At 35.5% G+C, this 13769-nt stretch overlaps 2 protein-coding genes across 5 annotated transcripts; one reads left to right on the top strand and one right to left on the bottom strand.

Annotated features, from left to right (window-relative positions):
* The first annotated feature begins 981 nt into the window (after positions 1-981).
* LOC127244412 (glycine-rich protein 5-like) lies at positions 982-1356 on the top strand. The gene has a single exon (XM_051264943.1). The coding sequence runs from the start codon at positions 982-984 to the stop codon at positions 1354-1356; it is 375 nt and encodes a 124-aa protein (XP_051120900.1).
* A 1525-nt stretch (positions 1357-2881) lies between these two features.
* On the bottom strand, positions 2882-12599 carry LOC127244082 (CLIP-associated protein-like). 4 transcript variants are annotated; one of them, XM_051264398.1, is made up of 21 exons: positions 12167-12599; positions 11034-11189; positions 10830-10892; positions 9794-9862; positions 9448-9613; positions 8710-8874; positions 8309-8406; positions 7870-7944; positions 7719-7787; positions 7520-7605; positions 7313-7430; positions 7034-7132; positions 6606-6948; positions 4647-6415; positions 4413-4511; positions 4083-4187; positions 3919-3993; positions 3769-3837; positions 3586-3654; positions 3361-3462; positions 2882-3275 (listed from the first exon to the last, which is right to left on the bottom strand). In XM_051264398.1, exons 1-21 carry the CDS (start codon positions 12497-12499, stop codon positions 3111-3113), a joined length of 4293 nt encoding a protein of 1430 aa, XP_051120355.1. In that variant the 5' UTR covers positions 12500-12599; the 3' UTR covers positions 2882-3110. The 4 variants fall into 4 exon arrangements, with proteins under 4 accessions (XP_051120355.1, XP_051120356.1, XP_051120358.1 ...); XM_051264399.1 differs by having other exon boundaries at positions 8710-8871; XM_051264401.1 differs by lacking the exon at positions 12167-12599 and having other exon boundaries at positions 11021-11143.
* Positions 12600-13769: the final 1170 nt, after the last annotated feature.

Genomic DNA, 13769 nt, shown 5'->3' with positions numbered 1-13769 from the left:
TCTCTCGCTACCCTTACGTGATATATATATATATATACATATATGTATATATGATTGTGTATTTATACGTATGTATGCGACGGCTGTTTGTTAATTTTGTATTTGAAAAAAAGATATTCAATAATGTGCTGACAATATTTTGAATATAAATAAAAGATACATAAAACATAAAATAATAACATAAAATTTATATTAATATAATATAAATTAAGGGGTTATTAAACTCAACATAATAAATATCTCAATTCAATATGTATTTTACTGCCTAAAAATACATATTGAATTTTGAGATATATACTATTTCTTGGTATATTTTATATAGTGGTGGTTACAATTTAGCACAGTTGACAACATTATACATCAATAAATGATATAACAACATACAACATATAATTTATATTAATATGTCTGCCTGTTTTTATAAGTAGTAAATTTCTTGTTCATTTATAATCAGCACGAAATCCACTTTGATATGAGTGAGTGAGAACATTGTATATTTACTGTAACATTTTAATTAATTAATTTTGCAAGTTGGATCTGTAGTGAGGGAAGGGGCCATTTGAGGTAGCGAATTGAACGTGGATGGATCATCTTCCATATTAATTAATTTGAAACCCTAATTTCCAAACAAGCTAATTATTAATTTAGTAAGTAGTGTCACCAATCATACATGAAAACATACATATTTCAAGAACAGAGAACACGTATGCATGGGATACCATTCTTATTCAACAACCCCCCCGGCAGCAGCAGGCCCCATCCCATACATATACTGATATACATATATATATGTGTGTGTAAAATTCATTCATGCATTGAATGCTCCCAACTGCTCCCTCCACCACACTTAAAACCCTTTTCAATTTTCTCCCTTTATAATCACAAAACATACCCATATAATTCACCCACCAATTGCATTCTCCCTCCCTCCCTCCCTCCCTTTACATTAAATTCTTCCAATCCATCAATCAGTAGCTAGCCATGGCAGCATTATCCTCCTCCTCCTCCAACTGCCTCTTCATCTTAGCTGCAGTAGCTCTGATTCTGCTGCACTCTGCCCACGCTGCAAGGCCTGCGCCTGTGCAGGACAAAACCCTAGAAGACCAAAAGAACTTCTTCACCTTCGGCGGCATGGGAAGCTACGCCGGAGTTGGCCCCACAGGCATTCCCTACGGCGGCGTAGGCGGCGCAATAGGCAATGGTGGACTCGTCGGTGGAGCGCCGCTCACCGGCCTCGGAGGCTTTGTCGGGACAAACCCCAACGGAGGCTTCACCGGCGTCGGAGGAGCCATCCCCGGCGGCGTAGTCACCGTCGGCGGGAATACCGGCGGATTCAACTATCAGCCACACCCTTGAATTATTTAAGAAAAAGATAAATGGAAGTCGAGGTTTGGTCTGCAGTCGAGTATAATTTTAATTAATTTAGCACATTACTGTTTGTTTAATTAATTAAGGAAAATGGGTGAGGTTTTATTTTATATTATATCTCATATATATATATAGTTATGGGTACTGTTTGTTTATTTAGTGTGCTGATATTACTATTACTATTTTAAGTATTTTGGGTTTGTTCTTTTAAAGTTTGTACGCTTGGTTAAATAATGCAGCTTGTACTACATCCAATTTACTTTCACCATGGAAAAAAATTATATATATACACATCTATCTGTATGTATGCGGAGTGTTTATTTGAATATATTTACCTGCCTTCTTCTCATATGTGGAAATTTTCAATATCAGTGAAAACTGAAAAGTATCTCGAATTGGTACCTCATCCTCTTCCAGGAGGAATATTTCCACAAATGCATCATTACATTTCTAATCAAATCTACAAAACTGTTAACCACAGTTCAAACCCTCTGACACTTTTACGTTTTCTATGCCCACATATAATTTACCTAGCATAATTTACTTTGCTAACTTATATGACCAAAAAATTATTCAAAAATAGAATAATGGTTGAGAGTTTTTACCTCAATAAAATAAATAAATAAAAGAAGTACATAGGCAACCGGGTGTATCTATCGGAAATTTTCTATATAATGTTTGCATTGTACAATTGCAAAAAAAAAAAAAAAAAAAAGAAAAAAAGGCAATACACAAGTAAGCACACCCATAACATTTTTGTGTCTATTATGAACACGGCTGTGGCAGAATGACCTCGCAAATAATTGGCATTAATCCATCGACCTAACGCATTATGGCAAGGTGATTCAATTTTGAAATCACAAAATTTCTATACAGTAAAAATAAATAAAATAAAACAAAATTAAATAAAGAAAGCATATGATACAACATAGGAGAGGTTATTGTATTGACAGGTGTTTATATATTAAAGTCAATAATAATTTAAATTATACTGCAAGTTAATCCTTATATAATGTGTTTGTAACATATTTTATATATTAAAATCAATAATAATATAAATTATATGGACAAGTATATATAATATCATACACTCGTTACTGGGAACCTAAATACCATGCCTCACTTCTTCCAAAGTGTAAGCATTAGGATACCCAATGAAAGGTGGCCTAATAATGTAAGAGATAAATTCTTAACAGTCAGATCATCGATTCAAAAACTGTGATTCGTCTAGTGTGATTTATATCCTATTTTATAAGCTATCAAATTCGGCCAAAATTGATCGGTTTGCAAACTATTAAATTTAATTTCTACACCATAATAAAAATAAATAAATAAATAAATTAGGATGGTGATGGCCCTGAACTTTACCACATGTAGTATCTTTCATCAAGACCGCTATTCGATATTATGTACACATACATATTACACCATGACAAAATTCAATTATAACCAAAAGATTTCAACCAAGTGGGCCGGGTCGGGCCCTACACTAATAATTGTCACACCAGCCCAATTCAAGTAACACATATCACTCACATATGATTTCATTAAAAGGCACCTTCTTTTATGAGTTTATCCTCAATTCACCAAATTCCAAATGCTACCAAAACTTACAGAATCAACAACCCAACCAGGGAATATATTTCACACAAATATACACACAAATACACAAACATACACGCAGAAATAAGGAGCAACGAACATCAAAACCACAGATCATACACACATACCGAAAGCTCTAATCATTGGGAGGTAGAATTATCAATCGGCACCCCATTCCGGGCCTGCGAAATCCTGTTGGCATAAATTGTCACTAGTCTTAACTGGGTGCTATTGAGCCCCTCCAGATATGGAAGAAATGCTTTCCCCAGCACGATGTAAATGTCGACCAGACAGAATACAACAGTCTGCAATCACATCAAAGAGAAGGGTGAAATTCAGCAAACAATGTTTTAAGTATTCGGGGTTTCATAACAGCTCAAAAAATCTTACTTTGCGGACATCTGCACTTTGATTGCCAAATGAATCAAACAGAGCAGGCAAAAATGAGGGGAGTTGAGCCAGAAGTTCCTCTTGGGAGAGCCTCCCGACAAGCTGCACGGAGAGAAGATAGCACCCGATTAATGCTTGCAAAAATAGTCTACAACAAGCTGGATAACGTGGAAAGTCAGAATTGTTGTCATCTTGCAAGGAATATGAATTACTGAAATACTTCACCTTAGTCAAACAGTTTATGCATGTGACGAGAGTTCTCTCATCTTCAGTGACGAGCAATGGGACAATTACCTGCACAATAGAGGAATTCAGTGTCAATGGAGATAAAAATAAAATATCGCAAACCTCCATTGACAATATTTGATCAGTATCTAGACATGCAATTGAATTTGCTATGGTACTTACACTGAGGCATCGAAAAGGATCATACTGAGCCAATACTATAGTCAAGCAATGCTCTGATTCGTTTGACACCTGAATTCAAAAGCATAACTTAAAGAAATAGAAACAGTAAGAAAAAACAACACGGAGATGGCTTCAGGAAAGGCAGTTTACTTTTGGAATACTGTCCTTGCTCACGTAAAGTAGCTTTTCAATAACAATCTCAATGGAATCCTCCATCAAATTCTTCTGTAAATAATAATAAGAATAATGAAAAGATGAAACAAACTGGTAGGGAAGGAAGATAAAATGCTTCGTTAGAGATAACATCAACAGACCTGATTCTTTAACATTTCGATAATTAGTGTGAGAGCCAGCTCACGTATTGATGTATCTGGGTCGTCTAAAACTTCAAGTACAGCCGTCAAGATTTGGTTGAAGTACTGCATTATACAATTATCAGTATAGGAGTTTAAGGTGTCCTTGCATCAAATGTATTGGATACAAAGATGAGCATAAGAAAGGGCAAAAAAAACTTCAACCAGCACCATAAAATCAATGCCACGAACACTTAAAGATCATTACCACACCAATGATATATGGAACAGAAGGTGAAGAAGCTTAGGACTCAAAGGGAAGAATAAAATTTCATTCATGTTTTCTCATACCTTGCTCCAAACAGAGTGATCATTGGACAAAGAAATTTCAGCCAACTGCTGAAGTGCACTATGCTTATCCGTAGGACTTCCATCATTGCCATTACAAATCTACACAAGTAGGCAAAAAAATAAAATAAAGGCATATAAGAAACAGTGGAAATAAAGCAGAACATATATGTAGTGAAGGCAATCTGGTATCAACATGGGCAGCATTTGAAGCAAGCAAGTAATTTGAAAACGCACCAAATGAAGAATATGGGGAATGCTTGGTCCAGTCTCAGTCGCAGAATTTCCATTCAATTGAGGAAGTTTAGGATGACTTAGGGGTAGTTCGGATGATGGCACAGAATCAACACTGAAGTCAATAGAGTGTTGCATATGATCAGATACATTAATCTGGCCATCATTCAAATGCAGGGAATCTGCATTTGCATCCTTATCTGCCCAAGACTCAAAATTCTCACTGAAGGTATTGGGCGCATAAATCAAACTTTTGTAATCTGAAGAAGGAGCATTAAGGTTTGCATTAGCTTCTACCCCATGGTAATGCAAATTCTCCCGAGTTACTTCAGAGTTTATGTTTCCGGTAGAACTAGTGACATAAGACATATCTTGAGAAGTGCCCCACTTCCTCCCGCCATCACTATCAACAGAACCAGAAGAATACCTTCCAAACAGATGACTCTTTTTTGATGCGCCAACATAACCATCATCAGAAGATGTTCCAACCATGTCAGATGGATCATATGATGACTTGCCTCGTTTGTCTTTCTTGCTCTGTAAAAAGTTCATCAGATCTACTTCTATGCGGGGAGTATACTGCTTGAGGGCTCGTCTTAAGGAGTTCTGCTCTTCTATGGATAAACTGATAATTAAATTCAACACCGCAGAAGAATCAAAATGAGTATAAACAGATATTATGCAAGATATAGCTGCCTCTTTCAGTTTGGTATTTTTATCATGAACTAGCGGAGTCAATTTTGCAAGCCACAGCTTAAGTATGCCACTGTTGGCACACCCTTCTGAATTCGGTGTATGCTTGTTGAATGAACCTATAGCAAATTCAATAACAGCCAATTTTGCCTTGGGTGAACGCTGTTCGTCCAGAGATCGTAGTAAAGCAGGTAAAAGAGAATCCGTGCTGTATGTTTTGCCAACAATTTCTAATGTATTCGAGCAAGCTTGTCTCACTGATTCCTTTGGATCTATCAGCCTAGAAAAAACATGAGGCAGAATTCTCTCCATGTAACTTTCAAATGGCTTTTTGCAAGGTGGAATCAGATCCGATAGAGTTGAAAGGGAAGCCTGAGCAACTTTGTGGTGGGGATCATCCAAATGCCTGAAAAACAGTTTCATGACCTTCTCAAAGCTCTGCACAACTTCTTGAACACCTCTTGAATCTTGTATCAGAGAGTGAACATAATTGAATGCACCAACACGAGCATTCCAATCTGAACTAGTACTCAATCCCTCACTTAGAGCATCACTAAGAGATGCTACCCTGTTTGCATGACTTGATGCATCTCCTGAAGAGAGTTGACTATCATCAAAGCTCCTCCTCCGGCCAGCAGACACTCGACCAGTTGTATTCTTCCTAACAAGGGGTTGCTGAAAATTTGGGACATAGTGCAAAGAATCCTTGTAATTTCCATCTCTGTATGGTGTATCCAGATATTGCTTATCAGCATAAGAGTTTATATACCGCCGTGACTCCCTGAACCCTGCATGTTCTTCAATGTATCTTTTATCCTGTACCCTTTCAGGAACTCTCTTGGATGAGGAAGAAATAGGATTTACCAGCTGTTCACTTCCCAAAGTATTATGATTAGATGATGTACTTGACTCTTTAGAAGCCTGTATTTGCGCCATAATATCAGACAAAGCCAGTCCTCCATTCCGATTGTGGAGTTTAGACACACCAGATGCTTTATCAGCTAAAATACTGGAGAGACTATTTGAGGCTGGCACAGCAAGAGGCAATGGTGGATCACGAGATGATGGTGGGTCAACTCCTGCACTAGGGGCAATACACATATACCTAGTCACTCCATAATAATCAAGATATTATATTTGTAATGACAAGCCAGGCAACAGACTTCAGAAACCAAAAAAAGAAGAAAAGAAGAAGCTCTCAACAGCAGAGTATAAGTAATAGTTCAACGTTGGTTGGAAAACAAAAAAAAAAAAAAAACATATACATACCTAGATCCAAACTGGAGGAACGGCCTTTCTCAGATATATTTAAACCCCTCAGCATACTTTCTATAGCAGTGACCTTCTGCTTGCTAGAGTGTAACACACTTTCCAGACTACGGTCGGTACCCTTACCTGCAGACTTTGCTTGTGAGAGTAGTAGTCCAGACGTAACAGAACTCCGTGTAGGTAAACTAGCAGTTCTATCCATTGCAACTATAGCAGAAGTTCCATAACTGTGGATATCTGAGTGAGTAGATGCCTGAGAGGTCATTGGCATATATGAACTTCTTTCACGAATGGATGGAGAAGCATGTCTTCTATTTATTCCTCCATCCTCGTCATTTATGACCTAGAATTTATTGGTTCTTTTTCAGTGCAAGGTTGTAGCAATAGTATAAAGGTTCAAAAACCAAAAATGTTTATGACGCACATACCCTTTGAACTACAGGATCAAACGACAAAAACAACCGTCGAGAACGATCAGGCCAGGTCTTTGCAAACATTCGATAACAACTCCTTGCAGTTGATCGTACCTGTTAATTTGAGTGTGTTAATATGAGAACACGCCCACAGCCTTGGGGCAGAGAGGATCAGAAACATGAGCATGCAATTGCAGAAAACATTAAACAAATGTTCAGACTTAAGTACTGATCCAATTAAGTCATAACTGACAACATTATATTAAGAAAAACGTCAGGGCATATAATATATACTTCACTCATTGCATCCGCCACACAACACCTAATAAGGTCTTCATAGAGATCAGCAGATCGTTGTATTTCAGGCGCATCAGCCCAATTCTCGAGGATTAAAAGTGCATATTCACAACACCTAATTTTGAAAATAGGTGTTAAATGGAAAATATCAAAAGAAAAATTACAAGGAAAAGCAGGGTGTCACATGAAAAACCAGAGCCATACCTTGCACGGAGCACAGCATTACGGTCATTTTTTGCAGAGTCGACAATCCGAGGAAGTGAACGAGACACCTTGCAATTGCGTAACATCTGAAAAAAAAAAAATATATATATATATATATATAAAAAGGTAAATAAATAAATAAATCAGATCAATAGTGAAATAAAGCTTTATAAAACAGCAAAGCTAACCAAGTCATTACCGTCTTTATGCAATTATCAGCAGATTCTGCAATTACAAGCACCGTTATCACAACAAGCTTGAAAAGGACCTAGGTTATAGAGAAGAAAGTAAGCAACATGAACAATTAAACCATAACCAAGCATATAGATACAAACAAGAGCTGTCCTCACCGGAATAAACATTTCGGCACATGGTTCAAAGTCTCCCAAAAGCTCTTTTGATAAGAAGCATAACAAATGGCAGGCCTAACAAAGTAATGAAGAAAAATAAGGTGAAAAAAATTACAAAAAAGAAAATCACATCTAATTTCAGTCAAATTAAATTCTGGAGTTGTTACTACTTGATAAAGCAGTTCACTGGAGAAATCTATAAAACAAGCATCCAACATTATGGAGTAAAAACACACATACAGCAGTGGAATAAACATTTCTTTTAGGCTAAGTATACCTCACCAAGACAGACACATTTACATCAGAAATAAAATATTCGTAAATAATGCTGATAAGGAAAACTGGATACAGAGTATAAGAACTCAATGTTCGTTTCACGGGGATATAGATGCAACTAGTCTCGAAGAGGGGACAGCAAAGGAATAGCTTACAGCCATACCTGTTTCACAATGCTAGATCGTCGATCAGATAATTGTGTGCTCAAAGGCCCAACCAGCTGTTTAAGAAGCCCACGAAAACTGGGGTAATCAGCTGCACCTAAAATATTGCCACCCCCACCCCCCAACAAAAAAACAAACAGAAACAAAGAAAAAACTCAGTTTTCTAAAGAATAAAACTCAAATATACTAAAACAGATAGCATAATGTATTGTAGTGAGAATAGGCAGTTCGATTCATAAACATGAAAGTTGAAATTATTGATAATATGCATTATCAGGTCCCTCCCACTTATTGTGTGAGATAATACAGATGCCCACTAGAACTTATATAAAGATACAGGAACTAAAAAAGATATTCCTAAATAAGTGGTAACTAGCTGTTCAATAAGTGGTCAACAAACCTCCAACAACAAGGCCTTCAACTCGCTGCATGGCAGCGATACGAATAGACCAATCCTTTTCAGGGACAAGGGTGGAAGCAATCTTCTCAAACTCCCTTCCAAGCTCCTTTTCTGAATATACTTTAATTGGTTCAACAGGTTTTTCTGTAACATCACCATCTGCTGCTGAAATTCAACAGACAAGATATTATAAGGTGATCACGATACAGGAAAACACCATCACTCCAATATGATTTGAGTTGTACAAGGGAATGACTAACAGTTTCACCTTCTTCTGGTACAGCCGGATAATAGAAATGTGGGCACTACATTATTCATTCTTCCGACAGCGTCATAAGCACATACATTTCCACTTAGGGTGTGTTTGCTTGGGGGTTTGGATTTTGAATTGTAAAAATTTTGAATTGGAATAGTTGTTTGATGTGATATAACTAGGCGTTGATGTGATGTTTTGAATGTAAAACTGATTTTTAGTATAATATAAAAAATGAAAAATAGATATTTGATTTGATATTTTTTGGGGGAAAAAATTTGATAAATAGTAGAAATCCTACAAAATGTGCCAAACAAACACACCCTAATAGCATACAAAATAATTACATAGCTCTTTTAATTCGTACACAATGCCAAAAACTGGAAGCTCACAAAATATTAGATTCTTTAAATAAGATAGCTTGGAATTACCATAGCCCATGTAATCATATTAGGCTACAACTATACCATTCAACGTGTACTAACCTCCAAACAGAGACGCCTCACGCCCCGAACTTTTAGCCTTGGGGCTGCTTTTCTTTGGATTACTGAGTACATTTTTGGTTTCATTATATGAGTAATTGCGGGCAACAGCATCAGAAGAGTTAACCTTCGGCTCAACTTTATCTAATCTGGCATTTATATCTTTTAACTGCAGTCATTGTAATGAGGAAATATGCTTGAGAAATATGATAACCATCCAGTGCCTCTCAAACCCAATGATATATTTGAAGTGTTAAATGTGATCTACAAGTCAAACTCATTCTGGCCAGTTTTCTTAATCAGTATTCAAATAGAATAATAACGCTTAGTTGACAGCTTCATGTTGTACCATTGATGAAGGAAGATGATGCCGGTGCAGTTCCTCAAGGAATTGTGGCCCAGCCTGAGTATACATTTCCTGTGGCAAGAGACAACAGAAACAAAATATAAGCAAAATCTAGAAGGTAATAAGATCTTCCCAACTGAATTCTATGTCAATGCTGATAAAAAAAAAAAAAAGGAATTAATCTGTTAAGAGTTTTTCCCTCACAAATCATCTGTAAACTTAGTCCCTGCACCACACTTATGGTTATCTAGCTAAACCAGCATGTCACCAATGTCAAGTGCCATTACGAGTAAACACTTGTATTATTCAAAGGTTTTTATTCCAACTATTCATGATTTTAGAGAGATGTGACAAGTAAGAGAAGCACTCAAGTGCACACTAGCATTACTTACAGGTTTTGATCACAAGTGTTCACGAAATGATGAGGCTCCTATGTATGCTAATTCACTTATTATTGAGACTACTAACTCAATATAAGAGACCACATTCAACTTCAGTACACTCCAGAGGTGTCTTCAAGAAATTCACGGATGTGACTAACAATCTATACTCCCCAACAAACATCTATACTAATTCACAGCTGACAGTTCTCAAAAACATTCCCACAACCTACAAGTACAACATAGAGTATAATGCTAGCCTTCATCCATAACCATAACAAAAATGCCATGAGTAGACCTGGGGTACTTATGGATGTAGGAATATGTCAAAAAATATACAATAAATAATAGGGTTCAAAATAAGGTGTTAAATAGAAAGTGAATAAAGAAGAGATGCCATGTATCCCACTAAAATGTATACTCTCAGCATACATAATGAAAACATAACTTGGGCCATTCGCAATTTGAATAAATTATTAAGGTAGAAACATATTCTCCACTAAATGGTTCCATCAGAGGTTACTATGTGATAGGATATCTTCAAATGGACTGCACCATTGGAAAAACTACTAGCAGCAGTGAATTAGGACTAACCAACTACAAGAAAACATAACAATAAGAATGATGGGGGAACGTAGTTTTCTGTAGATTTTTCTAACCTCAATACAAGATATAGAAGCATCTCTCACTCCAGGATTTGGATCATTCAGCAACTGCAAGATCTGGTGTAACAAAAGCAACATAAAGAGAAACCATTCATTGATTTTCTATGTAACAATATAAACCTAGAAAATCTTGTTTCCACCTAAATATCACCTAAGGTGTGAATGAGAACTGCTCAAAAACATACAAAGTGAACCTACAGATGGAAGAATTGCCCGCTGAAGAGGTAGCTCCGTGGATGCAAACAGACCAATAGCTGATGTTACTGTACGAACAAACTCTTCACGAACTCTCCAGCTCCTGTGTGTCCAAGCATAAGATCCCGCTCTCTCAACAATGATAGTTGGTGAAGACACCTAAAACAATGTCAGCATTCAAATAGTTAAAATGAATCTTAGAAAATGTATCATAAAGACATTTCCAAGTAAGTAGTATGGATGATTCATGATTATACCAAGCAATAAGCATAGTAAACAAACCTTTAACCAGAAAATAAAAGCCTATCACAAAGTAACCAACTCACTATCAACAGAACCTTTTCAAGTCTTACAAGTTCTTGAATTGAAATGAAAACATCAATTTAGAATGTACAGGAACTACTTAACAGTTAAGAATCAAAGTCGTAGTATGTTGAATTGAAAGAACTAATAACACCCTATTCTTAAGATGTCCTTACACTATTAGAAATTTGTAGCAAGTTAAACACCTAATATGATATGATGAGCCTAAAACCTAACACATGCATCATTTCAATAAAACAAGAAGGAAGTGATGTGATAAAATGACATAATCCCATGGAATCCATGCTAAATTTGAATGATCCCAAGGAATTGAGCAATTGGAAAGGTGCCATGATTTTAACTAAGACATTCAATGTCAAGTAATCGGAATTATACATAATAAGAAGATGACCAAACATGGCCTGAGTATCCCGATGGGGATTGTTGCTAAATTATATTAGGGAACAACGGGAAGCACTCAAAACGTTTATAGTTTAGTTGGGAAATAATACACAATGCCAGGGACCTGTCAGAAGCCCATTAGTTACATAAACTCTGTAGTTTAGAATCATCTGTTCAAAAAAATTAGGCATAAAAAGACCAAATGAGAACGTATAAAATTGGCTTTCCCTGAAAGTTCAAAAACAAATAGCAAAGCAATCGTTAAGTATTATCATTTCCAAACCAAATTGATAATGCTTCTGAAGACAAAAACACCGTTTAATCACAGCATACAGTAGCAACAAAAGGTTCAATAAAAAATGCCCCCATTCACAAAATGAAATAGCGTTTAATTACAGTAAACAAGGTGTACCAACAATAATACGCCATACCTCCATGAGCGTCAACAGAAGCCTTTTCGCAGCATCTCTTACCGGCTGTTTAGCATCACCCAGCCTCTCCACCACCGCTGGCACCAGCGCATTGAAGTGCAATTTAAAATGCTCGCCGGAGAGCACTGCGGCGGAGGCGAGTGCCTGCAACGCGCCCTGAGACACTCGGAAGTTGTTATCCTTCAAGAGATCTATGCAAACATCGACGAGCGAGGTCACTTCCGCCGAGGACAGAACTTTGCTCGAAGCCTCGAGGTGTTGGTACAGTCGCTCGACCCCGGCCATCCGCTCCTTGGTGTCCTTGGCACGCGACAATTCCAGTGCCTCCTCCATGAAGGTGGCGATGAGATTCTAATCCGGCGGACCGACGATCGGATCTGCGGTGAGTAGGGAGAAAAAAATAAAAAAGAATGAAAAGAGGAAAAGGGTTTGGAGGTTTGACGGAGAAGACAGAGCAATTTGAGTGTGAATTTTCGGCGGTTGAAAAGATAATCTTACCGCCGTTAATTTGCCATATAATTACCCTTAGACAATTTAAATAATGAGTTTGTTTAATAATTTAAAAAAATCAAAATTTTCTAAACATTTACTTTTATACAGTGCTTTAGACTATATTTATTGGGAATTTGTTTAATAATGAGTTTGTTTAATAATAAAAAATTCAAATTTTTCTAACCACGTGTTTAGTTGGGAATTTGGATTGAAATTTGAATAATAAAAATATTAAATTAAAATAGTGGTAGGATGAGCTATTTTATAACTTAATATTTTGAATATAAAATTAAATTTTAGTATAATATAAAAAATAAAAAATAAAAATTTGATTTGATATTTTTGAAAAAAAATTTGTATAAATAATACAAATTCCTTGCATCCTTCAAACAAAATGCACCTTTACTTTTTATAGTTCTAGAGTTTTGTTTGTCCACAAATATTTTTTTTTCTAATACAATTTTCAATATATATTATTTTGTAATAAAAATTAACATTTAATATAAAATATTATATTTATTTATTTAATATTTTAATTTGTATTTTTTTTTATGTAAAATAAAAAAATATATATCGATAATATAAAAAATAATACTTTAGATTAAATATACAAAATTAAAATAAATATATATATCCACACATGGTTGTTTTGTAGTATTTTATATTTTTTTAATACTCCCTCAATCCAGCCTAAATTTAAGAATGATATAATTAATAAATAATTAAAATATTATACATAAAAATAATTATAAAATACTTGTTGATATAAATAATTAATTTATATAATTAAAAATTAAAAAATATTATAAATTTAAATTATTATAGTTGTGTATCATATTTATGAAGATAACTAGCGTAGCTCGAACTCATTCTTTGTAAATGAATAGAGCTGAACTTCACAAGTAGTTCAATTGAATTTGTTAATAGCTAGTTATAATATATTTGTATTATTTTATGGTAGTGAACCATTTTAATGGATACAAAAAGATCTTAAGGAACTATGCAGAGTCACCTACAAATGCATTAACAATAACTGCCAATTAATACACATATACATGTATGTACATATATAACACAATAATAAAATTACACATTCCAAAGAAAAACAAAA

The sequence above is a fragment of the Andrographis paniculata genome, unplaced genomic scaffold (genome assembly GCF_009805555.1).
Source record: "Andrographis paniculata isolate CXL003 unplaced genomic scaffold, ASM980555v1 Contig9END, whole genome shotgun sequence".
Lineage (NCBI taxonomy): Eukaryota > Viridiplantae > Streptophyta > Magnoliopsida > Lamiales > Acanthaceae > Andrographis > Andrographis paniculata.
The sequence above is the reverse complement of the archived record's forward strand: the minus strand, read 5'-3'. Positions and strand labels throughout refer to the sequence as shown.